Source organism: Chaetodon trifascialis, chromosome 21, assembly GCF_039877785.1.
Source record: "Chaetodon trifascialis isolate fChaTrf1 chromosome 21, fChaTrf1.hap1, whole genome shotgun sequence".
NCBI lineage: Eukaryota > Metazoa > Chordata > Actinopteri > Chaetodontiformes > Chaetodontidae > Chaetodon > Chaetodon trifascialis.
In genome coordinates this window covers 1,160,091-1,186,336 of record NC_092076.1, presented here as the reverse complement: position 1 = coordinate 1,186,336, position 26,246 = coordinate 1,160,091, and the positions used below count along the sequence as shown (strand labels likewise).

At 48.7% G+C, this 26,246-nt stretch overlaps 1 protein-coding gene across 2 annotated transcripts; it reads left to right on the top strand.

Moving 5' to 3' along the window:
• Positions 1 to 1,762: 1,762 nt before the first annotated feature.
• On the top strand, positions 1,763 to 21,498 carry LOC139349437 (formin-like protein 1). Of its 2 annotated transcripts, XM_070990235.1 has the most exons (27): positions 1,763 to 2,030; positions 9,066 to 9,149; positions 9,338 to 9,421; positions 9,634 to 9,707; positions 9,940 to 10,023; positions 10,157 to 10,300; positions 10,991 to 11,078; positions 11,313 to 11,389; positions 11,473 to 11,566; positions 13,695 to 13,769; positions 14,163 to 14,273; positions 14,371 to 14,520; positions 14,613 to 14,714; positions 15,045 to 15,288; positions 15,893 to 16,171; positions 16,308 to 16,432; positions 16,615 to 16,817; positions 16,911 to 17,145; positions 17,682 to 17,750; positions 18,425 to 18,505; positions 18,614 to 18,743; positions 19,061 to 19,224; positions 19,312 to 19,413; positions 19,496 to 19,591; positions 20,272 to 20,386; positions 20,665 to 20,744; positions 21,392 to 21,498. In XM_070990235.1, exons 1-27 carry the CDS (start codon positions 1,896 to 1,898, stop codon positions 21,395 to 21,397), a joined length of 3,231 nt encoding a protein of 1,076 aa, XP_070846336.1. In that variant the 5' UTR covers positions 1,763 to 1,895; the 3' UTR covers positions 21,398 to 21,498. The 2 variants fall into 2 exon arrangements, with proteins under 2 accessions (XP_070846336.1, XP_070846335.1); XM_070990234.1 differs by lacking the exon at positions 20,665 to 20,744.
• Positions 21,499 to 26,246: the final 4,748 nt, after the last annotated feature.

The following is a 26,246-nucleotide window of genomic DNA, read 5'->3' as shown; positions in this document are numbered from 1 at the left end:
GTGTGCGCCGGCTGTGGGCAGATCAATAACTTCACACTAAGGCTTTAAATCAGTTTCAAACTGGACTCGCATGCAGAATAAAGGATCAGGTTTAACAGTGTCTGTTACGCTCCTCAGCACATTTATCTAAATTCTCACTCTACCATGTGTCACGCTTCGTTATGTCGTGTGTGCTGCTGACCAGGTGTGTCCAGACATGCAGGTATCAGAGTGACACTCATGATTTATTAACAGCCGCCTCCGCCTTCCAGTAACGCTGCATTCACTGTGCGGCCGGCAGCTCGCTTACGAACGGAGTCCCTCGCTGAGCAGGAAGTTACGTCAGCGCTGCTGCACAACTTATGATTGTGATTAAGCGTGTGATCCTCTTTAGCAGCCGTGTCACAGCCGTGTTTTGTTCGGCCGCGGGGTGTTAGCAGAGCCTCTGGTGATGCAATGTGTCGCTATGAATGAGGCTTTGAGGGATCCGGTTCTGTGAGCTGCCAGCGTTTGGCCCTTTGTTACCTGTTAGTTTGTTTGTCTGCACCTGCTGCTGCTTTCGCCGACAGTTTGTAGCACCGACTTGATGCTGCTTTGATTTATTTAGGTGGAAACTCGTGTCCTGAGCCAAAGACCATAATGACGACTTCACATGCTCAAATATGAACATCAGGTCCAAATAAAATTCCATAGGATCGAACATCTTCAGGAAAGTAAAGATAATCAACTGAAGCCTGTACCAGAACTTCAATATATACTCAGTGGCCACTTTATTAGACACGCCTGTGCAGTCTGATGCCATCCAATACAACAGCTCTGCCTTAACGTCCATCTGTATGAAGCTCGACAGCAGCTAATTTCCACTTCCCTCCACACACACTTCAAACTGAGGCGTCATCAGACTTCAGATACATAGATGACATGTGTGCAGTGCATCATTTCTTTTGTCAAAATGTCAAAAAACACTCATCGCAGTTGAAAGCATGTCTTCAGATTCGCTCTTTTCCCTCTTCCAAAGGCCAAATTCTGTTCATTTCTACCATAAATGACAGAGAAAAGCAGCAAACCCTGGAACGATCAATCAGTCATCAGTTTCCTTTCGATTGACTAATCTGGCTCAGGTTGTGTAAACATGTTGTTTTCTGTGGATTACTGGTGGAGTATGTGCTTCCTGTACGTGGAGGCTTTAGGACCCAGAGGGCTCCTTTCAGCCGGCTCTGCTCTGGTGGAGCTGCTGCCTTCTGCCTCTCCGGCCCTGTTTCTCATAGACTCAGCGGCTGCCTGCTGGATCTCTGCCTTCTGTCCCTCTCTTTCCTCTGGATATGGAGATCACGGGCCCAGAGACTCCCAGCATCCAACAGCAGATGGAGGCCTTCCTCAGACTTACCTGCACGCACGGCGCAGTCTGATCAGCTGAGAGCGGAGTAGTTTCCTCCAGAGTTTCCTCTGCACCTGTGCAGAGGGGAGCAGAAGTGAAACCATCCTGTCCTCTTTAATTTTCCCTCTTGTTGCAGCTCGTCCTGCTCGCCGAGCTCCGGCCTCTCAGCTCCTCCCCTCGCCTCTTTCACTCGTTCAGCTGTCACTCTGTCACTCTCAGGATATCCCCTTCCCTCTGTCTAGGGTTTCATAATGCATCAGGATCTCATTCAGAGGCAGGGGTGGATTTCATCCCCCTGCTTTCTCCTTGGTTCAGAACGTGGACGAGTCGTGAACGCCACTTCAGCGTGAATCCACAACCGGGGGTCATGGAAATAACGGAGGGTCACAGGGCAGCCCCTCCCAGAGCCGCAGACTTAACTCTGAAGAGCTAGAAACAATAAAGATACTGACCTTTCAGTGCTGATCTGAGCTGAAGCAGATTTTTGGAAGCAGTTTTTTTTGTATGTGAATTTCTTGAATTTATTGGATATACACTCATGGGAAATGCAGCAGGAAGCGCGGAGGCCCCCCCGGGGAAGGAGGGCAAGGCGGCGTCGGCCCCTCAAACCGCGGGGGTGAAGCTCCCGATGCCACCTGAAGAAGAGCTGGAGCAGCGCTTCGGTGCCGTGCTGGTGAGTGATGCAGCAGGTCAGGCTGCACGTCAACTTTGACACAGAAGGACGCAGCAAGGCGAACAGCAGAGAGAAACAAAGAATTCAGAATATGTTGGAAATGTGCGCAAGCTTATCGCTGTACCTGGTACACAAAGCCTCTGTGGAAAGATACATAAGAGGTCCTTTATGCAGGAGCTTACTGCAGCATTAGGTTCACTGCATGGTCTGCTGGGGGGGGGGGGGGGGTCTGTTTACTTTTTGATCTGAACTTTACTTCTTCATCATCGCAGCTTCAAAATTCACTTGAAGTTCTGTTTATTATTAGGTTACCTTTCAGAGAAGCATTACAGAGTTACAAGTGGCCAAAAGTATGTGGACACGTACTTTGGACGCCCCTTAGTCTGTCAGGAGAAACCTTAATGCCACAGCAGGCAGTGATAATTCAGACAGCGGTTCTTTGGGTTTGTTCCTCGTGTTTCGACATGGTGGCGTCCCCGTAGACAAACGCTGCACTGAGCCACGACCTCAACCCCATCCAGCACCTTCGGGAGACCTGGAGCACTGACTTAAGTCAGACCTTATCAAATGAACGTTTTCTGATGTACGCCGCTGTTGGCAGGATGATCCCACATCCTTGATGCGCCGCTGCAGTGTACAAATACTGCGTTCTGTTGCTTCATTTTGTGTGTAATACTCAAAGGCACAGTGTGGACCTGACAAACTGTAGGCTTAGCTTCAGAGTTTCTCACCAAAGCACACTGTGTGTCCTGGAGGTCGAACAGACTTTGACTCTTCTTCAGAGCTTGATACCTGCGTTGTTCACGTCCACGAGCTTCCAGCTTCTTCTTCCCTGTCTTTGTTGGCTCATTGCTGCATTTCTTGGCACATTACAGCCACCTGTAGATCAGTGGACTAGTACGTCCTCCTGCATGTATGAGACAGACATGTACGCTACGAGAACCTTTAATGTGAGGGATTCTGTACTTGGATCATGTTGAAGTGTCCTTTGGCAAGACACCCTGAGTTGCTCCCAATAGGCCACCCAGAGCCCCGCATGGCAGCCCCACCGTCAGTGTGAGGGTGTGTGTGAATGAGGCATGTTGTGAAGCACTTTGTCCCCCTCGTTCCTGGACAGGCTGGTCTCACTGCTGCTCGTGTCTGAATCACATCCTGCAGCATCTGGTGGACGATGTGACGATGTGCTGTTACTGCAGCAGATTAATGCTGCTGGTTTGGGAAGAAGATGTCCAACAATCACGTATGGGAGTGTTATTAGGTGTCCGCATACTTTTGGCCGTGTTGTGTAAGTGGAGACGCTGACTTCTTCAGCCGAGCGGCCTCGTGCTCAGCAGCAGTACACTGCGTCTTCAGAAAAGAGAATGTTGATATATTAGATTTCTCATTGGCCGTCGTTCCCAATGACTCAAAGCCACGACGGCCGGCGTTCCTCAGCCATAACTTGATTTTCTCTTCATTACTTCCTTCACGGAGCTGATAGTTATCTCGTGTTTACAACAACACGAGCAGTGAACTCATGCCTTCGTGGTGACACATGGGAGTCTGACAATGCAGCTATGTTCAATATGTGACCGGAGCTTCATTCCTTTGGTCACCTGTGAGCGTCATCAGCGTGACGTCATGTTGATCTGCGCTGTGATAGCATGAAACATGTTGTCAGCGAGCGTGCTTACAGAAACAGCCTCCTGAGGGTGAATGTTAATCTACTGGAGCCCTGATAAATGTTGTTTCCTTCCACGGAGGCGGTTCAGTCGATGTGTGTGAGCGTGAAACGAGCTGAGGGTTTCTTTTCTGTCGTCACCAGATCAGCTGACTGTCATATTTGGTGGTTAAGAGCACCAACGACCAGCTCGTTAAATCAGGTGATGAGGATGATGTCACAGTTTAAAAGCAGGAATGTACATTTTTTTCACATTGAATTTTTCATTTAAGGGTTAAATGATGTTTGCAGAAAGTCAGATGTTGTGGCCTAAGAAAAGCTCTCATGGGACAGAGATCACATTCAGATGTTGTTAACCCTCCATCAGTCATAAAGCTCATATTGAATAAGTCATGCACTGTTTTATATTTGCCATTTCTTTTGTTTCTGTCCATAAATGGAGCTGTGTGCGGTATCTAACCTAATCTGAAGGTGATGCCTTTTCTCCAGTCTCCAGACAGTGCATGTCTGTACTGCACAGGGTAAACTCAGTGACCAGTGACGACCACTGCGAGGCCTTACTGTGCTGTTAGCGTGCTGTTAGCGTGCTAGCCGCTGCACGCTGTTCTACCTGAGGACGAGACGTGTGTGTTTGTACATGTGCAAACACACAGGCCTCACTCTGCAGCCCCTTCAGCTCCCCCGCCCTGCCCTGAGCACAGTCCCCGGGTGTCAACAGCAGGATTTCTGCTCCATCACCATCATATCCCACCAGCCCCTCTCCTCATCCAGCCCCCCATCTTCTGCTGAGTCTGCATAGCAAATCTCCCGTGCTAAGTGGAGAAGATGCTCCGTCTGCATGCGAAGCAGCCGGCTGAGTGTGAAGAGGCAGCAGTGAGGGATTCTGCAGGCTGTCACCGGTCTCATCCTGCAGGAGCTCACAGGGAACAAAGTGTCAGGCTGGTGTGGACCTGGAGGCTAATGGCAGGCTGCTCTGTGTGTGTGTGTGTGTGTGTGTGTGTGTGTGTGTGTGTGTGTGTGTGTGTGTGTGTGGACATGATACAGGCAGCCGGTGGGTTTGCGAGCTGCTTTTATCGACGCTGTGCTCGTTTTAAAAAGCTGGTGTGTGATGCCACTGCAGTGTTTTCAGACTGAAAGAATCGATATGAAAGCAGCAGAAATGCGCTCAGCTCAGCGCAGCGTGCGCTCAAACGCTTCAGTCACGTCTGAATTTACATGGAGCACTTTTTCCTCAAGGTTTTGCATAACACTTTGCATATTTCCCAGCAGGGAACGCAGCTGTGGGTGGAATCCTAAATGCACATCTGTGGTTTTGTGTACTCTGTTTACAGAGACAAAAGACGGCGTTGGGAGGAAGTCGATATATTTAATTTGTTTGTCAGCAGAATATGACTGACGCTGTCTGATGATAAAGCAAACTGAATGGCCACATGTATGTGGACACCCCAGGTGCACAAAGAGATGGGTTTCCCAGCTTCCCCTCACCTGTACCCATGCAGCACCTCCAGCAGCAGCACTGGGCTGTGTGGCAGTTTTGTTGTGTTCAGAGTTGAATCAATAACTCATTTTCATAAACTGCATGTGTGCAGAGCCGACAGGAAAGCACCTGCTCGGCTTCTGTGTCCAGGTGTCCCAATACTTTTGTCCATACAGTGCATTTACTTTCTGTTAATAGGGTGATGTTAACTTGTCTCACTCGTTCTCTGTCTCTAAGTATCTGACACTTGGTGCATTTACCAATGGGGGGAAATTCAAGGCATTTCCTGTCAAATGTGTTGATCCTGAAATTGAATTCTGTGTGTTTTTATGTGATTACCTGTGATGCAGTGGAGTCAGATTACACACAGTACGGCAGCCTTGATAGTGTAGGAGAGGACAGCGAGGATGCAGATTTGGCAGTAATTATTCAGCCACTGCTGCAAACGCAGCTTGTTTCTGTGTACATGATAAATCCATTGATCGGTCTTTTTGGGAGAGTCAGCACGTTTAGGACTCAGGGATTCATCAACATTCATCGCTCAGAGACAGAAATGTCCCACTTCCCTCTGCTGAATTCGGCTCATTGTGCTCGTCTTCGTATTCTTGGATCCACAGCTGTTTCCAGGCTTGTTTTACATGGATTACAGATGCACCACGTTCGTTCTGTGGTTGAAATTAACCTCAATCTGCTCGCTGCTCAGACACTTAGCGCACACACGAGGCAGGTGTAAAGGTCACACATTTTACTTTTTAATGCCACTTACATCAGCACACTTAGCACATTTAGAGGATTTGTAAGCCTGGAAAACACTGAGGCAATTAGTGTGCAGGCTGTCATGGAGAGCGCGAGTGTGACGAGCGGCCGCATGCTTTCACAGCGAACACGCTCAACACGCCGCCGCGTGTCTGAGGCGACACCAGCGGGCCACACATGAAATTCAGCTCATTCATATTTCAACCTGGACGACTCACAGCTTGTGTTCTACATTACAAAGACGACTTCCTGCTGATGCCATCGCCACAGAGCGCCTTCACCCACCCTGACGTGCAGTCCTCTTCGCCAGGTGCTTTGTACCTGCAGGAAACTGAAGCCCTGTCGTCTTTTCTACAGTCTGTTACTGAGAAATTATAGTTTCTAGTTACTTGATTAAACAGTAACTGAATACTTTTTTGGTTACCTCCACCAGAAAGCAGTGCTTCGCTGTGATCAGTAAGGTCTTAGTTACTGTTTAAATGTGTATTTTGAAGCTGTCGTTGGTCAGAGGGCGGTGCGATATGACCACAATCTGGACTTCTCGAACCCAAACCACGTCCACGTCGCTGAAGCAGCTCCTCCTTTAGGCACTCGCTCCTCGTTTGGCTCATTCCCTCTCCTCCGTCTTTGTTTGTGTTTCCTTCATGCAAATTTCCCGCTTGCATGCCATGTGGAAGAACACCAAGCATCATTCAAACGACAAAACATATTCCCATCATGCACTGTGAGTGCTGAGATGTCACTTTTGGTCAGTGTCTGTCATGCCCTCAGAGCATCCTTTGGACATGTGTGCAGAGCATGTGTCTCAGCTCAGGTGTCTGCTGCACTTTGTGCCTCTCACCTGTTCAGTCACGCACATTTTCTGTCTGTTCAAACACTTTCAGGTATTTCACTTCAGACGTTTCTGTTTTTTCTCTGTGCTTCTCTCACCTGTTAAGTCACTGAAACACTGTGGAGACTGAGCCTGTGGCCCACCGATGGAAGTACTGCAGTATTAATATATCTGCAGTATTATGAACTGAGTGTCTGTGGTGACTTCACAGAAGAAAAGCAGTATTAAGTTACTGCTGATGCAAGCCAAACACTTCCTGCTGCTGCAGCTTCACATTAAAAGCATTTCACCAGGTAAACACCAGATGACTTTTATTCTGAAGCATTCACAGGAAGTGCAGTGTGTTTGTCCTTCAGCTTTGCTCTGACTGCTGTCATCCAGCTTTTTCTGACCGCGGATCAGTTTGAAATAAGTCAGGAAGTGATGGAACGAAGGAGCCACAGTGAGCTGATGGATGAGGAGCTGCAGGCTGCACACCTCCAGCTCCTCAGGGAGGAGACAGACTCCTTCACCGTGTCCCGCTGACCACACTCAGACTAACATCAGAAAGATGGAAGAAGTCCAGTTTTCACCGGACAGAGTTAAAACACACTTCCTGTTACCAACAGAAGGTCCAGGTGTCCCCAGATCAACCAGGACTGACTGAAAGGACCGACTGTGTGCTGTCTGATAGATCCATCAGGTCAAATCTAACCAGCAGGTATTGATCCAGCAGCTCCGCTCATCAGGCCTGATTCATCACATCCACATCCTCACAGCCCCATCGATCGGCTGTGCTATTTCAAACTGGCACACATGATGTCCAAACCAGGGCCGGCCGACAGATGCTGAATGCTGATGTGTTCACGCAGGTATGAGGCCCCCACTCAGCCAGTCAGCAGTCACCAATACACTGTCTCCATCCCAGCCCTGGTCTGCTGCACAGTCGTTTTCCATGTGCAGATCTTCACCTCAGGAATGAGTGAAAGGAGTATCTGTGTGTTTCCAAAAACAGTTCAATGATTGGAAACAATCACATTAAAGCCACAGATACTCAAAGAATTTCATGTGACAAAAGGAGAAAACTGGCTGTGAGGTTGAGCCGGAGCTTATCTGAGGCCTGGAGGTGAAGCATGCAGCCAATCAGCTCGAAGTAACGACTGCTGGACATTCCTCCACAGACCACAGAGTCGCCGCTGACGCCTCTTTGTGCCTCCTGATGGACGATTTCAGCAGCGGAGACGAAAGCAGGAGGTGTGGGGACGGACGGAGAGGAGGACCAGATTAGACATGAGGAGCGTTTAAACAAAGGGAGGAGGAAGCCGACTGCGTGTCGTCCATGAGTGGGTCGCCCACTTTCACCTGTGTGTGTGTGTGTGTGTGTGTGTGTGTGTGTGTGTGTGTGTGTGTGTGTGTGTGTGTGTGTGTGTGTACCACGTCAGCTGACCGTAAGAGTTCAGCCTGATTGGTTCTTTTCAAAGTGTGTTTCTCAGATCGAAGTGTGACTCTGCTTTCAGACATGAAGCAGTTTACTCTGCCTGTGTTCATGTGCAGGTGATGACTGATACCTGTTCCTGTGTTATGACAACAGACACAAACACACCTCCAACCTGTGATGCATCCGTGAGACAGAAGCAGAGACACAGTGACTCAGAGAGGACCGTCATGTCCCTGACTAACAATGAAATCATTCACACTGCAGCCATGCATTATTGAGGACGGCTCCGTGCTGGTGACGTGTCCCAGAGGTGGATCTGGTTAGTTTGAGGTTAACGTGAGGGTTTACCTGAACACAGTAGACTCCATCCACGCTGTGCGTCACAGAGCAGCGGCGCGCTCTCAGACATCATAACAGTCTCACTGAGTTTGTTCTTGGAAAGCACAAACAGTGGACACAGATGGACAATAAAGAGGACAAACACGTCCGTCCTCTCCAAACTGTTGCAGATTCCACCTCAAGTGTAATCACTCTGATCGTCTCCTGGAAATGACGCCGGTCAGTCCCCGTCCCTGGACGTTTCCACAGCTTGTGGACAGCCACCATTAACAGCTGCTGGTTGGTGTGTCCCTGTCTCCTGCTCGCTGCTCCTGATGAATGTCCTTCCAGTCCTAGAAAATGTCACAGTGCGTTTGAAATGAATGTTTGACGACACAAAGGGACTTAAGTGATTTCAGCCGGTCTTTAAGCGTCCTGCTAAAGATGCTAAAGATGCTAAAGAACGACACACACAGAATGTCAGCTATGGTCTGTCCGCGGCAGGTTTTTATCCTCCATGAGACTCTTTCTCTGAGACATCAGAGTCTCCAGTTTGTCTGTCCGTCTGTTTGCAGAACACGATGAATCTTCCTCCAGACAAGGTGAAGATCCTCAGCCAGTACGACAACGAGAAGAAGTGGGACCTGATCTGTGACCAGGTGGGTTCACCATGTGATCCACCGGCTAGCCGGAAATGAGGAAATGAGGTGGTTAATGACGTTTTGTGTGTGTGTGTGTGTGTGTGTGTGTGTGTGTGTGTGTGTGTGTGTGTGTGTGTGTGTGTGTGTGTGTGTGTGTGTGTGTGTGTGTGTGTGTGTGTGTGTGTGTGTGTGTGTTGTGTGTTCAGGAGAGGTTTCAAGTGAAGAATCCACCATCTGCTTATTTGGAGAAGCTGAAGAGTTACCTGGATCATGGCGGAGTCAGTCGAAAGGTAAATAATCACAAAAACAAAGACAAATAAATCATTTTTATTAATAATAAACATCTCAGTTCACAGTTTGGCCTGAAAAATCATTTAAAAAGTTTTTATTTTTACTGTGTCGTCACCGCAGATCAGTAACCAAACCGCTTCGTCTCTGTTTGCACTTTCTGAGTAATTAAACACGAACTGGTCGTCTAACCTTCCTTCACGTCTTCTGCCAGTTTAAGAGACGAGTCCAGGAGTCCACTCAGATCCTCAGAGAGCTGGAGATTTCCCTGAGGACCAATCACATCGGGTGAGTCTGCAAATCGTCGTTGAAGGAAAGAAGAGCATGAATGAAAGTGGAGGACTGTGAATATTCACAAATCTGTAGTTTAACTGAAGCATTGGAGCCTCTGATGGAGCTGCTGATTATGTAGATATTTATCTACATGTGATCTTGCTTTAGTTCGCTTTAGTTTGTCATTTTAAACCTTTGGACGTCCGCGCTGTGAGGTTTCCTGCTGACGTGTCTTTTCTCGTTGCAGCTGGGCTCAGGAGTTCCTGAGCGAGGAGAACCAGGGCTTAGACGTTCTTGTGGATTATCTGTCGTTTGCTCACAGCGCTGTCACGTACGTATCAGCCTCAGACTCCTTTGTCTTTCATTCCTGGAACAGTCAAATCTGAACTATGTGCGTCTTATCTCCGTCACACGACCGCTTCCGTCACTATCAGCAGTCTCATGAATGAATCTATGACTCACAGGCACGACGTGGACACTTTGGACAACGGCACGCTGCCCACAGACAAAAACAAGACTGTGGACAAGTCAGCGGAGGATCTGAGCAGAAGCGCCAGTAACTCGCCTTCTCACGGCGCCTCCAAGGCCAGTAAGACCTTCACGGTCAGGTACGTGGATGCTTTCCCGTGTCTGTGAGCCAGACCTGATGCTGGACATCACAGTCCAGCTCATCCCAGAGGTGTTGGATGGGACAGAGGAAGGAGACGAACACACACTGAAGCTCGCTGCCGTCTCACATATAGCTGTTAAAGCTTTAAGAGTTCCCTCTGTTGGATCTCAGAGGTCTCAAACCATGAAGAGCCAGTCTTAAATTACCTGTGAACAGAGGTGTCCACAGACTTTTGGCCACATGGAGCAGCTGAATATTCCACAGAGTCACTGTAAACCCTTTAAAACGCAGCTTTATGAGAACACACCACCACCACGATCTGGAAATCTACACGTAGTCTGATCTGTTGTGTGTGCACACACTGTATGTACACTGCTGCACTACAACACACACACACACACACACACACACACACACACACACACACACACACACACACACACACACACACATTCTTAGACATCTGATCAGCATTCCTGTCATCAGTGTGTGTGTGAGCTGTTTCAGTGTGAATGTGTGAAATGTCCCTCTAACCTGTCATTAGGTGGGAGCTTCCTGTTTGTCTCCTCTGCTGGTTTCCATATTGTGACCAGTGAAACGATGACTCATGTATTAATTGTGATTATATTGATTATGTGTCATCGTGTCCCAGAGCAATCAGTCAGCTGACAGACAGTGTGTCCAACAGGAAAGCCCTGAGGAGCTCTCGCGTGGTGAGCCCGACGGACGACGTTCACCTGTGCATCATGTGTTTACGAGCCATCATGAACTATCAGGTATTTCACCTACGGAAGCCCATTGCTGCCAAAAACACAGAAAAGGACAAACAGTTTGGGCAAAAAGCAAAATTTAGACTGTAAAATGACAATTATTGGATGCTAAGACAGAAAATGGACTTTCTAAGTAAAGACTGAGACTCATTCAGATGTTTATTTTCTTAATAAAAAGACAAGTGTGTGTGTGTGTGTGTGTGTGTGTGTGTGTGTGTGTGTGTGTGTGTGTTTTGTCAGTCCGGGTTCAGCCTGGTGATGAAGCATCCGTGCTGCGTCAACGAGATCACTCTCAGCCTGAACAACAGAAACCCGAGGTAAGGACCGCCACCATCGTGATGTCACGGCGAGCGTCGAGCGGCGTGAGCGTCTGACTGAAGGTGGACTTTATGCTCCTCAGGACCAAAGCTCTGGTGCTGGAGCTGCTGGCGGCCGTGTGTTTGGTGAGAGGAGGCCACGACATCATCCTCTCCGCCTTCGACCACTTCAAAGAGGTTTTTAGACTTTTACTAAACTACATTCAGACACGTCCGTCCACGTCAGAGGGACGCGCGATGAGACACTGTGGATGCAGTGTTTGTCCTGCTGGTCCAACCAGTCAGAAGCAGCTGTTTAAAATCACACTGACAAGGAATTAAGCTCAGTACGTCTATATTTTTAATGTAAGGGCCTCGATGATACTGAGTTTCAGTGTGAAGCCGAGCAGCAGACGGACGCCGTCAGAGACAGACATTTAGCAGCTAAAGAGCAGGTATGTCCCTCAGGAGCTGGAGGAGACCAAACACTGAGCTAGAAGAGACAGAGGACTGGATCAGGTGACAGAGACACGACAGGAATCATCGTGTTGTTCTGTGGCTGCTGATGTGGAAACAAACTGTTAGCTAACGAGTTCAACACCTTGAAATGTGACGTCAGTGTCACAGCTTGTTTCTGCTGCCCCCAAGTGGCCAAACTGTCACATAACTGCTGCGTACTTTCAAATAAATCTCTAAAATTGGCAAAATCTTGATCCAAACCAGAAACTGTTGAATGAAAGAAAGACAACACATTTCAGTCTTTACCAGAAAACCTTGATAAAGGATCAGTTGATGCTTCAGACCTCAGAGATTTGACTGAAAGCACAGTTTAGTGTCTGAAAATGAAGGGTTCGCTCTCACCTCCCGCCCGTCATCCTTAAAGTTCTGCTCCACCCTCGAGCTCGTTCCAGGATGACCTCCATGTGTTCACCGGCTGCAGCACGATGGCTCACACAGTGTTGTAAACTGCTCTCAAGCTTAACATAGAAGGCAGATCAGTGTCACAGCACCCACATACCAGGCGCCCTTTAATGTTGAAAAGCAGGTTAAGGGGACGCCCGGACCCACCTGCCCCCCCACCTCAGCTGCTCTGCCAGCTGTCCCGCTGCCAGACCGAACAGCCTGAGGAGGCGTGAATATGTGAAGCACTCGTGGAGCTGCCTCTGACCTCTCCTTGGCCTCCTCACGTCTTTGCCTGAGAAAGCAGCAACTGTTGCCAGCAGATCTCCTCCTGCGGCGCAGCAGCGCAGACAGACCAGAGACTAAACCTGAACCAGGACGCTCTAAAATTAGTCCGACGCTGCTCTGCAACAAGCTCGACGGCAGCACTGTGGCTCTCAAACTGGATTTCCTCAGAAACAAAGAGACTTCAGTGAACACAAACTCTGGTTTTGTCTGATGTAAAATCACAGTTCGTCCTTTAGTTTCATTCTCTCACATAACTTTATAAAACATTTGCGTATCTTGATCCACCGTGTGGCTTTTATTTTGAAGGCCTTTTTCGTGGAAGACGTGTCGCAGGCAGAAAGCAGCTCCGGTTTCAGGGTCTTCGTCTTGTTCATGTTTGTTTCATTGATCGGGATCCGACCGTGAACCGTCTGCTCTGATGATCAGGTCGATCAGTCGCGTGTCCTCCGGCTCAGGTTCATGTCTCTGCGATCTTCATTAAGCTGCTTTTATCTGACTTCCTCCACCGCCTGCAGCCGGTGCGCGACGGCTGCCTCCGCACACCGACTTCCTGTCAGACTTCAGATAGATTTCATCATTTCACTGCTCACTTTCAAACGGCCGTGGTCCTGAGTGTGTTTCTGGTCTGTCGGCCTGGTCGGTGTCCTCTGTGGACGCACGCCTGCTGGTCATTTGTCTCGTCTCTGACTTCTGTCATATCTTAAAACTTCGCAAATGTTTGATTTACAGTTTTTATTCCTGTTGATTTGATCTTATTCGCTTCATTTTATTGTCTTTTCCTCCTCTGGGCTCTGGTCTTTTTGTTAAGAAAAGTGCTGTCCTTCCCTCCGTCTCTCCGTCCCTCCGTCCCTCCGTCCCTCCGTCCCTGACCTGAACCTGCAGTTTCTCCTCAAACAGCAGCCATGTTAACCTGGTCTGTCTCATTATGTCAGATCGTTTCCACTCTGTGTGACTTCTGTGCAGACGAGTTGAGACAGACAGAGTGAAGCTGCTTTAGTCCACGTCTGTGTGGACACACTGCCCCCATGTGTGTACATACGGAGGGACATAATGCAGAGTTATTTATCTGGATTTAACATCAACAGTTAGTCGTGAAGCACAGGTAAGTTTGAATCCTCACTGCGTTGATGTTTTCCAGGTGTGTGCAGAGAAAAGTCGATTCGAGAAGCTGATGGAGTATTTCTGCAAAGAAGACAGCAACATCGACTTCATGGTGAGACGTCAGTAATGCTGGACTCTACGTTAGCTGCTGCTAGCATCACACACGCAAACCTCCAGTCCAGCTGTCTGTGCTTCAGTTGCATTATGGGTAACGTAGGCACCATGATTAAGGTAGAACAAGTGGACTAAAGTCCATCATGAGTCCAGCAGTTTTTCCACTGAACAAGTGAAAAACATTAACAGCACGTTTTGCTTTTTGTATGAAGTCGCTGATCTTTAACATCCTGCAGAACACCTGTTCAGGCTTTGTGAACATGTTAGAAATCAAATGAAACACTGGTGTGAGGATTGTTTTTGTTTTTAGTGTTTTTAGTCGGACATAGAAGCTGCTGCTTCATGACCTGCCGCGGTGATCTCACCTGTATTTCCTCCGTCTGTCCACCAGGTGGCCTGTATGCAGTTCATCAACATTGTGGTCCACTCGGTGGAGAACATGAACTTCAGGGTCCACCTGCAATACGAGTTCACTCGTCACGGGCTGGACGACTACCTGGAGGTGGGTTTGACCTTTGACCTCACGCTCTCGCGGCGCCCTAGGTTCAGATCATTAGTCCGGCTGGTGATGATGTGTTGGACGTCCTCTGTCTGTGCAGAAGCTGAAGTTCACAGAGAGCGACAGGCTGCTGGTGCAGATTCAGGCCTACCTGGACAACGTGTTCGATGTGGGCGCTCTGCTGGAGGACGCCGAGACCAAGAACGCTCTGCTGGAGCACATGGAGGAGCTGCAGGAGCACAACGCGCAGGTAGACGCCGTCAGCTGCACGCACACGCACGCACGCACAATGTGATCCGTGACCTCTCGCACATAAAGACGATGACTGTGCAAATGTCCCAGCTGAGCACCAGGCTTCAGGACAGCGAGAGGGAGGCCATGGACAAAGTGTCCGATTTGGAGAAGAAGCTCATTCAGACCACCAAAGAAGTGGAGCTGCTGAAGGTAGAGTGCACGTCCTCCTCTGTATGCTTCATGCTTTGACCCAGCACGCTCGCCGTAGCAGTGGACGGGTCTGTGTTTTCATTATCAAACCCTGTCTTATCCCGTCCGATCTCCTCATTCTGATTAATGAGAGGTTTAACAAATCAAGTGATTATCGTCTTCTGGATGCATCAGACACGATGAGGACGCTGTTTATCCTTAGGTTCATTAATTAATGTCCAGGTGTCCACATACTTTTGGCCACACGGTGTCTTTCGGTGCAGCCTCTGTCCTACGATGTCCTTCACGCTCGTGGATCTGCTGACGTGTCCTGATGCGTCTTCTTTGCAGGAGAGTCTTCGCGAGTCTTGCTCTCAGGTGAGTCTCCTCCAGCAGCGAGAACGAGAGAGAGAGCTCGAGCTGGAGAGGGAGAGAGAGAGAGAGCGAGACAAGGACCGGTCCACGCAGGCCCTGAAGGAGCTGGAGGCCAAAGTCCAGGATCTGGTGGAGCAGGGCCTGGTCCGCGTGGAGCGCTCCTCCTCCGGACACCTGGACGTCCAGGTGGTCCCTGTCATCCAGCGCGTGACACAGACAGGTGAGAGACATAAGAGAGACACGTAGAAGCTCTAAACTGTGATCAGCTGAGGACGTCCAGTCAGGCTGCTCTCACAGGAGACGCCTCCTCCTCCTCCTCCTCCTCCTCCTCCTCCTCCTCCTCCTCTCACACAGCTGCCTGCATGAATCATGATGAATTCACTTTCTCCTCTCACACCAGAGACGCAGCAGTCACATTAAAGTCCATGAAAAAGTGATGAGCGTTTCCTGCTCTTTATTTTCAGTCAGCTGCTCCACAGAAATGAAACGCCGATTATTCACATTCTGCAGCCGTGAGAGCGAAAACTCCTCCAGAGTCAAAGACGGGAACAAACGACGACGTGCTCGTGGAGCAGATTTCACAATAGAGTCAAAACATTTAGTGCGTTTAGCAAATGGAGAATCAAAGGTGAAGCGGTCGGTGCTTCTCCACCCACATCCCAAAACCAACGGCTGGAAAAGACAGAAACCCTTTGACGACGTGGAAACGTCTCAACGACGTTCTGTTGATTAGACCTGAGGCTGTTCTGTGGAATCAGCACATTGTGTGCTTCTTCTAACCTCAGAGGTCAAAGGTTAAACAGAGCTGTCGATCCTGACTGCAGGTAACGACGAACCAGATTCAGGTAGAGAGGCCGCTCCCCCCTCCTCAGACCCTCCTCCCTCTGAAGCTCCTCTGCCGTCAGCGACAGTGCAAGCTCCTCCTCCACCTCCTCCTCCTCCACCTGCAGGCTCAACTGGAACTCCTCCACCTCCTCCTCCTCCTCCTCCACCTGCGGGCTCAACTGGAACTCCTCCACCTCCTCCTCCTCCTCCGCCGCCCCTGCAGCCTCCTGGAGGTGGTACGACCCAGCAGTCAGGGGGCGTGGCTGATGGGAGCTCAGGTGAGTCCACAGCGAGAGCAGGACGCCTTTCAAATGAAACACTTAAGTTTCATCTTAATATTAAAGCTGAACAAACAAGAAAAAGACCAAATTGAATGTCTTTTTGTGGAATAATGGAACTTTTTTCTTCTTCCAGGTTGTAGAAAAAAGAAACCCGTTCAGACCAAATACCGCATGCCGCTGTTGAACTGGCAGGCGCTGAAATCTCACCAGGTGACGGGAACCATCTTCAGCGAGCTGGACGATGAGCACGTCTTAGAGGTTTGACTGGATCTGGATTCCTCAGTCCTGAACGATGACGCGTCCTCTGTCTAACAGTCATTCTGCAGGCTGCTGCGTGCCGTCAGGTCCAGTTTCACCTGTGATTTGACGAGTCCGCCGTGAAAAGCTCGTTTAACTCCATCTCTGCTTGTTTCTCTGTTTTCTCATTGGACCTTCGTCAGGAGCTTAACATGGCGTCTTTTGAGGAGCAGTTCAAGACCAAGGCCCAGTCCCCCCCTGTAGAACTGGGGACCCTCAAGATGAAACTGGCCCACAAGACCCCCAGTAAAGTCTCTCTAATGGAGCCCAACAGGGCCAAAAACCTGGCGATCACGCTGCGCAAGGAGGGAATGGCTGCGTCCGACATCTGCTGCGCGATTGAGACGTACGCACCAAAACATGGAAACATCAGTAAACGTCTTAATCTGCCGAGCAGCACGATTACTGCGCTTATCTTTACTTTACTGCATCCACACAGGTACAACCTGAGAGCTCTGAGTCTGGACTTCCTCGAGCTCCTGGAGCGTTTCATCCCCTCAGAGTACGAAATGAAGCTCATCCACAACTACGAGCGTGAGGGCAGGCCGCTGGACGAGCTGAGCGAGGAGGACCGCTTCATGGTGCGCTTCAGCAAGATCCCGCGGCTTTCCCAGCGCATCAGCACGCTCACCTTCATGGGCAACTTCCCCGAGAGCGTCCAGCTGATACAGCCGGTGAGTCCCACGCAGGGACACCTGAGGCCAGGTGTGAACGACAGGCGTTAGACTCACCTGAGGCCAGGTGTGAATGACAGGCGTTAGACTCACCTGAGGCCAGGTGTGAATGACAGGCGTTAGTCACCTGAGGCCAGGTGTGAACGACAGGCGTTAGAGTCACCTGAGGCCAGGTGTGAACGACAGGCGTTAGACTCACCTGAGGCCAGGTGTGAATGACAGGCGTTAGTCACCTGAGGCCAGGTGTGAACGACAGGCGTTAGAGTCACCTGAGGCCAGGTGTGAACGACAGGCGTTAGACTCACCTGAAGCCAGGTGTGAACGACAGGCGTTAGACTCACCTGCGGCCAGGTGTGCTTTGTTTTTTGTTTAATTTCTCTCTGATTTGTTACCTTTAAACGTGTATTGAGTGTAAATTTATTTTAACTCTGCAGAAAAACACTTTATTATCAAATGTAAGTGAATGACGGCAGACAGTCGTTGCTTTTATCTGCGTCCACAAACGAATAATAATCATTTCCATCTGTTCCCGGCAGCAACTGAACGCCCTCATCGCCGCCTCGATGTCGCTCAAATCGTCCACCAAGCTGAAGAAAGTCCTGGAGGTGAGTCCAAAGAGCAGCTGAGTGAGTAAAGTGTCACATGCATGACTCTGCATGAGGCCTGTGGAGAACCTGGAGTCACAGCTGGAAGTTACTGAAGGTGAATCACCTCCTCACCAGGAACCTGAATACAGAAATACTCACTGTGTGTTTTAATTAAGAGCTCAGTTTGTTCAGAACTGCATTCAGTTTCACTTCAGGTGTTTTTAAAGTCAGTGATGAGCAGGAGAGTCAATTTTTAATTACATCACTTATTTTTCCTCATTTATCAGGACAGACGGTGTTTAATATTTAAAATGACTCATAATAACGACCTGCAGAGAGAGAGAGTGTGTGTGTGTGTGTGTGTGTGTGTGTGTGTGTGTGTGTGTGTGTGTGTGTGTGTGTGTGTGTGTGTGTGTGTGTGTGTGTGTGTGTGTGTGTGTCCCTGTTTGTTGTGACACTGATGACATTTCACGTTTTATTGCTCTCTGAATGATTTCAGTTTCTTTTATTAGAAAAACTTTTTTATTTTCAGTTTCAGACAGAAATCTCATTTAAATGACAAACTTTAATTCAGGAGGATTTTTCTTCTTCTCTGACTCAGAAGTGTCTTACTCTTTACGCCCCTGAGGGCGGCGCTCTCGCTCCTTCTCGTGGTTCCCAGCTGATCTGGTTTCTGTGTTTCTGCTGTAAAGATCATCTTAGCGTTTGGAAACTACATGAACAGCAGCAAGCGAGGGTCAGCATACGGCTTCCGGCTGCAGAGTTTAGACGTGGTGAGTGAGACGTCACACAGCGTGTTTACCGCTGCCGTCCACAAACCTTCAGCCTCGTCCTTCACATTCGTTTCTTCTTCTTCTGTGGTTTTCTGTCGTCTCGCTAAGCTGTCAGACACCAAGTCGACCGACCGCAGGCAGACGCTGCTGCACTTCATCGTCAGCATCATCCAGGAGAAATACCCCGACGCCCAGGCCTTCTACAGCGAGCTGCACTTCCTGGACAAGGCGGCGCTGGGTGAGTGACGACGGCGGACGGAAAGTTCTGGAGGTCCTCAGAGGACATGAGGACATCACAGCAACATCAGATGTTTTAATATGAAGGCTGAAGCTGAGGAGTTTTATTTCTGATGTGTGAGAGAAACGCTTCTCCTGAACATGATTTTAATAAAAGGTCGTTTTAGCTGATGGAAAATTAAACCTCAGATGAGTTTCAGACGTTAACGAGGAGCAAAGACAGAAGATTTAATCCCACAAATTTCACATCAGCAAACTGCAGCTGAGCGCCGATCTGAACGTTCAGCCTGAACTGTCCTCTGAATGTCTCTGTCGTAGTGTCTGTGGACAGCGTCCTGCAGGACGTGCGGGCTCTGGACAGAGGCATGGAGGTGACCCGGAGGGAGTTCTCTGCAGAGGAACACAACCCCGTTCTGCAGACGTTCCTCAGCAGCAACGCCGAGCTGCTGCGCGCTCTCAGCGCCGACGGGAGGACCGCCCAGGTCGGCTTTCATTGGCCAGAACACACCTGAGACGCTGCGTGACGTCATCTCTGCTGATCTCTGTGGTTTGTCTGTCCTCTCTGACAGGACGTGTACGACTCCGCTGTCGAGTACTTCGGAGAGAACTCCAAAACCACGCCGCCCTCCATGTTCTTCCCTGTGTTTGTCCGGTTCATCAAAGCGTACAAGGTCAGAAAACGCTCGTGTTATCCCTCGACCGACGGGCCAATCAGAGCTGAGAGAGGTGGAGCTAAATGTGTTTCTCTGACAGCAAGCCGAGCTGGACAATGAGCAGAGGAAGAAGCAGCACGTCCTGAACTGTGAGGCTCCGCCAGCTCCACCCAAACCTGAAGGCACCGCCAGCAAGGTAACGTGCAGCTTCCTGCAGTGAAACGATGCGTTCACATGCCCACGGACATCCCACCGCTCTGACGTTTCCATTTCTCAGGTTTTAAAGGATCTGCTCGTTTCGGTCCAACACAAAAACAGCTGTGTGGACAAACAGCTGTTCCCAGCAACACACATCTGTATGTGTGTGTGTGTGTGTGTGTGTGTGTGTGTTTGCGAGAGAGTTCATAGATATTAGCACAAAAAGCTAAATGTGCTAAATGTGGCTGTAAGCGAGGAGCTGAACTAAAACAGTCTCCAACGAGGAGCCACAAGTTTTTTATACAGACGTATGAACACACACACACACACACACACACACACACACACACACACACACACACACACACACACACACACACACACACACACACACACACACACACACACACACACACACTCTCAGGGCGACTGAGGCCGTCACAAATCACGCCGGCTGAGCTGCAGTTTGTTTCCAGCCTGTTGGATCGTCTGACTGCTCGTTTCTCTCGGCCTGCTCGATGTTGTTATTTCCCCGTGAAGCGAGCGAGTTCGTCATGTGATGCACGGCCTCCGAGTCCGTAAATTAAACTGACTGTTACTCAAAATGACACCCCCGCTGTGAGACGGCGGGACGATCCGGCAAACGTCTCGCTGACGTGGACGCGTTTGATGTTTCAGGTCGCCATGACGTCCAGAGTGTCGCAGGTGGAGCTGATAGCAGAGCTGAAGAAGAGACAGGTGTCTCCTCAGGTGAGGGAGGGGAAGGACGGCGCCATCGAGGACATCATCACAGGTAAGCGATGCCTAGAAGCACGGTGACGTGGTCTGGATGTGGTTAGCCTAGCTTAGCACAGACAGTGGAGACAGGTGGAGCAGTTAGCATAATTAGCAACGATGCTAACTCTTCTCCAGGTTTTCTGTCCTTTTCCTCAATCTGTCTGTTTTTTGCTGTTTTTCTGATTTCACTGAACGTTTCTCCTCCAGGACGCTCTTCCTCCTCCTCTTCTTCGCTCTGAGGCCTCTCTGACTTTAACGTGTCCTTGCTTCTCTCTTTGTCCCTCCTGTCTTCAGCTCTAAAGTCTGTGCCCTTCACGGCTCGCTCTGCCAAACGTTCCTCTCGTCTGCTCTGCGACTCCGTCTTCATCGACGAGGTGACGTCCTCTGATCCCTCGACGCTCCGTCTTTCTCTCCAGCTGCTCGCCTGTCTGATATTTACATCCACACCATTATTCAGTAACGTGATGTCCTGGAATAATTTCTGTGAAGCTCAGAAACGCTGTCCTAACACAGGAGACATGTTTTCTAATGTAGCTGCAGACTCACCTGCAGACAGATTAACGCCACCTTTAGTAACAGCTGACAGCAGCACAAACCTGCTCGGAGACGTTCTTATTCCGGATCCTTAATGCGTCTTTGAAGGACTATTTTGAGGCAGTTTAGTGTCTTTACGCTCCAGGTGTCCTCCAGAGACGTCGGCCTGTCTCAGATTTAGCGTCTCAGAAACAGCAAAGCTCTCTGAGCCTCTCTGATTGGACGGTTCAGTTTGCTTATTCAGACCCAAAAACGACCTCCAGTGGATTAATCGATACGTTATCAATACCAGACCTGATCAAAGATGGCGTCCCTCTCAGTGAAAGCTGGTGACTTTTTTCCTGCTGATTTGTTTAATTTAAAGTCAAAGTGACAGAAAGCTCAGACTGTGCTCAGGTGTCCACAGACTTTTGGCCGTTTAGTTTACCTCAGATCCGATCAGCTGATGTGGCGTGAGCGATCTGACAGAGTGTCCGTCTGTCCTCAGATTTAAGGAATCAGCCGTACAGACGGACGGACGGCAGCCGACGCAGCGCCAAGTGGAAGCAGGGACAGCAGCTCCACGTGTCCTCCGACATCTCGCTGTGAGGACGACGGGCAGACGCAGAGCTGCAAAGGTCAGGTGATTCAGTCACCGCGGCAACAAGACGCAGAGGTGAAAGGTCACCACAAAGATCAGAAATCAGCTGAAATCTTCCTGAAGGCGGTGAAACGTCCCGTGATTGAAATCAAATGTTTGAGTGAATGTTAGCCGCTAACAATGCTAACGACGCTGGATGTCCTCTGAGCTTCGTTAAGACCATGACGAGCGCGTCGTTAACGGCGCTCAGATAAACTGAACGTTCAGAAATCATTTTGATAGTTTTCTTAAAAGCTGATTTTTTTAATCGATTTGAAATTTTACTGGCTGCTGTTCGTCTTTCTTCACGCAGGTCCAACTCCGAAGATTTGTAATATATTTAAAGTATTTTTAATACTGAAGTGAAAGAACGAGAGCTTCGACTTTGTTTCTGCATTTCAGCAAATTAAACATTTTCTACTGGTTTTGGTTTGGCGTCTTTCTTTTCTAGGATGGTGAAGTCAGTGAACAGTTGATGAGCGTGAAGCGTTACCAGAACAGATGAACACATGAATCCACATTCATGCGTTCATCTGAAACAACAAAAAGAACTTTCACCTCTGACACTTTTATGAATGTTTATTTTAATATATTAATATTTTAGAGTCAGATTTTAAACGCAGGACTTTGACTTTATTTTTTACTTGTACACACTGAGTATTTCTGGACTGTAGTATTATTACTTCTGAGTACTTCTTTGAAGTAAAACCATGAACATATTATCATCCCATTAAATCTCATCAGGAGTCTCTCGTTAGCTTCTGTTCTGACTGAACTTCCTGTTTGTCTTTCCCGGCTTCCTGTTGGCGCTCAGCGAAGCTAAAACGTCGTCCGCTCTCGTTCTCGCCGCCTTCAGCTCTTCGGTCGTTTTCTTGCTTCGTTTCGCTGCTTCTTCAACGCAGGAAACAAACTGCGGCAGATCTGCGGCTCTCTGAGAGTCCGCGATGGCGTCCTCCATCGTGGTCACAGAGGCCAGAGTCTTGGCGGTCTGTGCTGGTAAACCGTGTGCGGCGGCGCTGGAGGCCATTTTGTCACTGATGGTCTTGATGGTGTTCAGCTCCTCCAGCAGCGGTTTGATGGCCTCCATAAAATCTCCACTTTTCTGCATCAGCTTCACCTTCTCGGACTTCATCTTGGCTCCTTTTGAGTCTTTGGTTCCACAGAAATAACCGATGACGCCGCCAACCAAACGAACCGCAAACCTCGTGGCGTACAGCGCGCCGAAAGCACCGCCAACGGCACCGCCCGCCGCACCGACCTTCCCTCCGAAAGTGCCACCGATGGCACTGCCGGCTGTGAAGCCGATGGCGAACCAGGCAACATCGCCAGCGGCGCCATGAACGGGACGACCTGCGGCTTCAGCCGCAGCTCCAACGCCGCTGCCGACGGCGCCGCCGAACACTCCGCCGGCTACACCGCCGAACATGCTGCCGACCAATCCCACGGTGGCTCCCACGGCGTTAACATCACCACACAACCTGCTCCACGTCACCGCACCAACTGCTCCCAACGTCCCCAACGCTCCTCCGGAAACGCCGCCGCACGCTGCACCCAGAAGGCCTCCGAACACGGCGGCCAGACACTGAACCATCTGTCCGTCACGAGCCTCGTCCTGAAGCCGAGCGGCCATCAGCGCGAGGCTCTGCGATGTCGCGTGAACACGATCTGAGCGCCGACTGCAGAGACGAGAGAAACGAGTCAGACTGATGACGAGTTCGTCTCCGTCGTCCACAAAATCAAACAATTCCTCCATTTTTGTTTTCCGTCACGTCGATGCCGCCGAAGCCTCAAAGTGTGACAAAGGAAACGTGGAGCCGCCGGGCAGACTCGACCTGTGGAGGAAAAACAGAGGACCAAACCTGTCACATCACAGGTGAGTCTTTAATAAAAACACAGAAGAAGAAAATGACAGAAAAGAGCGACGCTGGAATATTTACAGACTTTTACAACAAAATTATATTTTAGATTAAAAAAAAAAAATACATTCAATCTTATTTTATTCAAAAAGAAAATAGAACTTAATCGCTGCTTGATTCATTTTTAAATTCAATCAAGAATATCAAACAAAACTTTTAAAAAACTTGTAGTTTTTACATGAACTCATTTGTCTTCCACAGATCAGCTGTTACCTGTTAAATGTGTTTAAAAAAATCAGCGATTCCTTTTTAAAATGCAGTGATTCATTTGTCTTTTCACAGAATTTAACTGTAAAGTTCAGTAATATTTGTACTTTTATTCGAATACTTTTTAATTAATGGTCTAAATGTAAATTAAATTCATCTCTAAAAGCTTTTTGAAGTCTCTTAAAATAAAAAGTCTCAAACTTTTCATATTAAAGCTTTTATTCATTTGGCCCTCTCGAGCCTCCGTATCATCGTCTCAGCACGTTGTTTGTGTTTTAACACCCAGCCTCAGTTTGGGAAGTTTGAACCAATGACTGCAGCCACCAACTCTTCATCGTCATCATCATCGCGCGGACTCGTCTTAACACGTTTCCACATTTCAACAGTTAAACGTGCGTCTCGTGACAAACCGTCGGCTCAGGTGTTACAGACCTGCTGACCGGAAGTGAAGCTGCAGGTTCGTCGCTCTGATTCGTCCTCTGCCTTCGGTCACCGCGGCGGCTCGACTGTTTCTGGACAGATGTCGTTCACACACACGCAGGTGAAGAACACCTGAACGCTCCCATGTGCGGAAACAGGAAGTGGAGTGACGTGAGGGGGGCGGAGCTGATAAAACTTTGACTTCCAGGTGTCTCGAGGGAAAATGAGCTCGTAGAAACAGCTGCAGGACGTGAGGAAAGACTTCATCTGACTCACCTGGACTCAGGTTTCCCTCAGGACGGCAGAGCAGCTTCAGTGACGAGGAGGCTCCTCACAGAGATCAATACTGCTATTAGTAATGATATCAGTAATAATCAATGTGAGGTCTTCCTGTTAAACTTCATGGGAGCTCGATTCAGTTAAAAAACAAACTGAATTCTACCTGAAATATCATGTACAGGTATGCACAGATGGAAACAGTACTACAATACTACAGTAACAGTAAAAGTACTGTTACTTCAAAAAGTTTTACTCCAGTAAGAAAAAACTCCTTCAGGAGCCGCTTCAGACCGAGTCCTGATGTCCAAACACACTTCTATGGACAGACACACAGACTGTCCACCCAGCCTGCCTGTCTGTCTGTCTGTCTGTCCCAGTATAACCAGTCCTCAGTTCATCTTCAGGAATAACGCAGAAACCCTCCCTGGGGGAGCTAGCATTAGCATTTTAGCATTTATCCAAACAGCAGAAACTCAGCTGTGGTGTCTGCTAACGTTAGCTAGCTTAGCTTCAGCTAACCGTTGTAAACTAATGTTCTGTGAACACATCACAGGGTTACACTGATCAACTCAGAGGTCATGGTGTGAAAATCAAACGTCCCTCCACCAGTTTAAATGATGACAGAACATGAGTCCTCAGAGTTGAAGGACAGACTTACCTGAACTTTGCTGGACGTCCACAGATCCACTCCAGCTGGTCCAGGATCAGCAGCACCTGGTTCCTCACACAGGTTCAGAGAATCCAGCCGGTTCTGGAAACGACTGTTTTAATGTAATTCACCTCTTTACCTCGCTCACTCTTCCTCCTCCTCCCTCTGTTCACAGGTGCGTCTCATTGATCTCATCACCCTCTGTACAATTCCAAGGACGTTTGTCCTGCAGGGGCAAATCACTGATCAATAACATCGAATCAGCAGTTCAAAGTGCAGACAAACGTTCTCAGCCGGAGATCAATGATCCAACTGCTCATCAGACAACTGATGGGACAAAGCGTCCAGTTCAGGGACACACCAGGTGAAACCCACACAGGGTCCGTTCAGGCCTCCAGCTTCAGCTGACTCACCTGTCCGAGCTCCTTCTTTGTTTCTAAGAGCTTCAGTTCCAGATTCATTTGTTCCCGTTCAGCAGACGTCAGTCACACGATGAAAGTCATAATTTATTAACGATCAATTCTTCCGTTTTAGCTGTTGATCAAAACTTTGTACGTTCTTTAAGACAAAAACTAGACATTCATGTTTCTGTCTCAACAACTAGTGCTAATTAGTGCATATTAGCATGCTAACATGCTATACACTATACCTGCTAAACATTAGCATGTTAGCATGACATCATTCAGCTCATTCAGGTACTGCTGTGTCACAGAACTGCTAGCATCTTTCCAGACGTCTTCACTCGTCCACGTGACTTTACAGCTGTAGCTGTTAAGCTAACCGCTAACTCGCTACCCGGCTGGGAACATCAGCTCTCATCTGTCACAGCAGCCTCTTTTCTCTCTGAGCTCACTCACAGCATGCTAACGAGCTAATCAGCTAACGAGCTTCAACTGCTGTTAACTTTTGCTCAACGGCAGGAGACACGAGATGATTCTGACTGACGAAACTTCAGGTTTTTACCAGCAGTTTAGTGAGTTTGTTTGACTAATTATCAAAGAAAAATAGTTTACGACCATTTAAAGCTGCAACCAGAAGAAAGTTAAACAGTAAATATTCTGATGACTTTAAAACAAAATGTGAAAACCTTTTGGATCCTGGTTGTAAAATGTGTCTTTTCTAAATTTCTCTGTCTCACAAAATCAAATATTTTTCAGCTTTTAGGCAAAAAAAAAAAAAAAAGAACTGATCAATGAATCAATGAACGACAGACTTCAGGCCAATGACAGAAGGACGCCGACGCCGTCGTGTA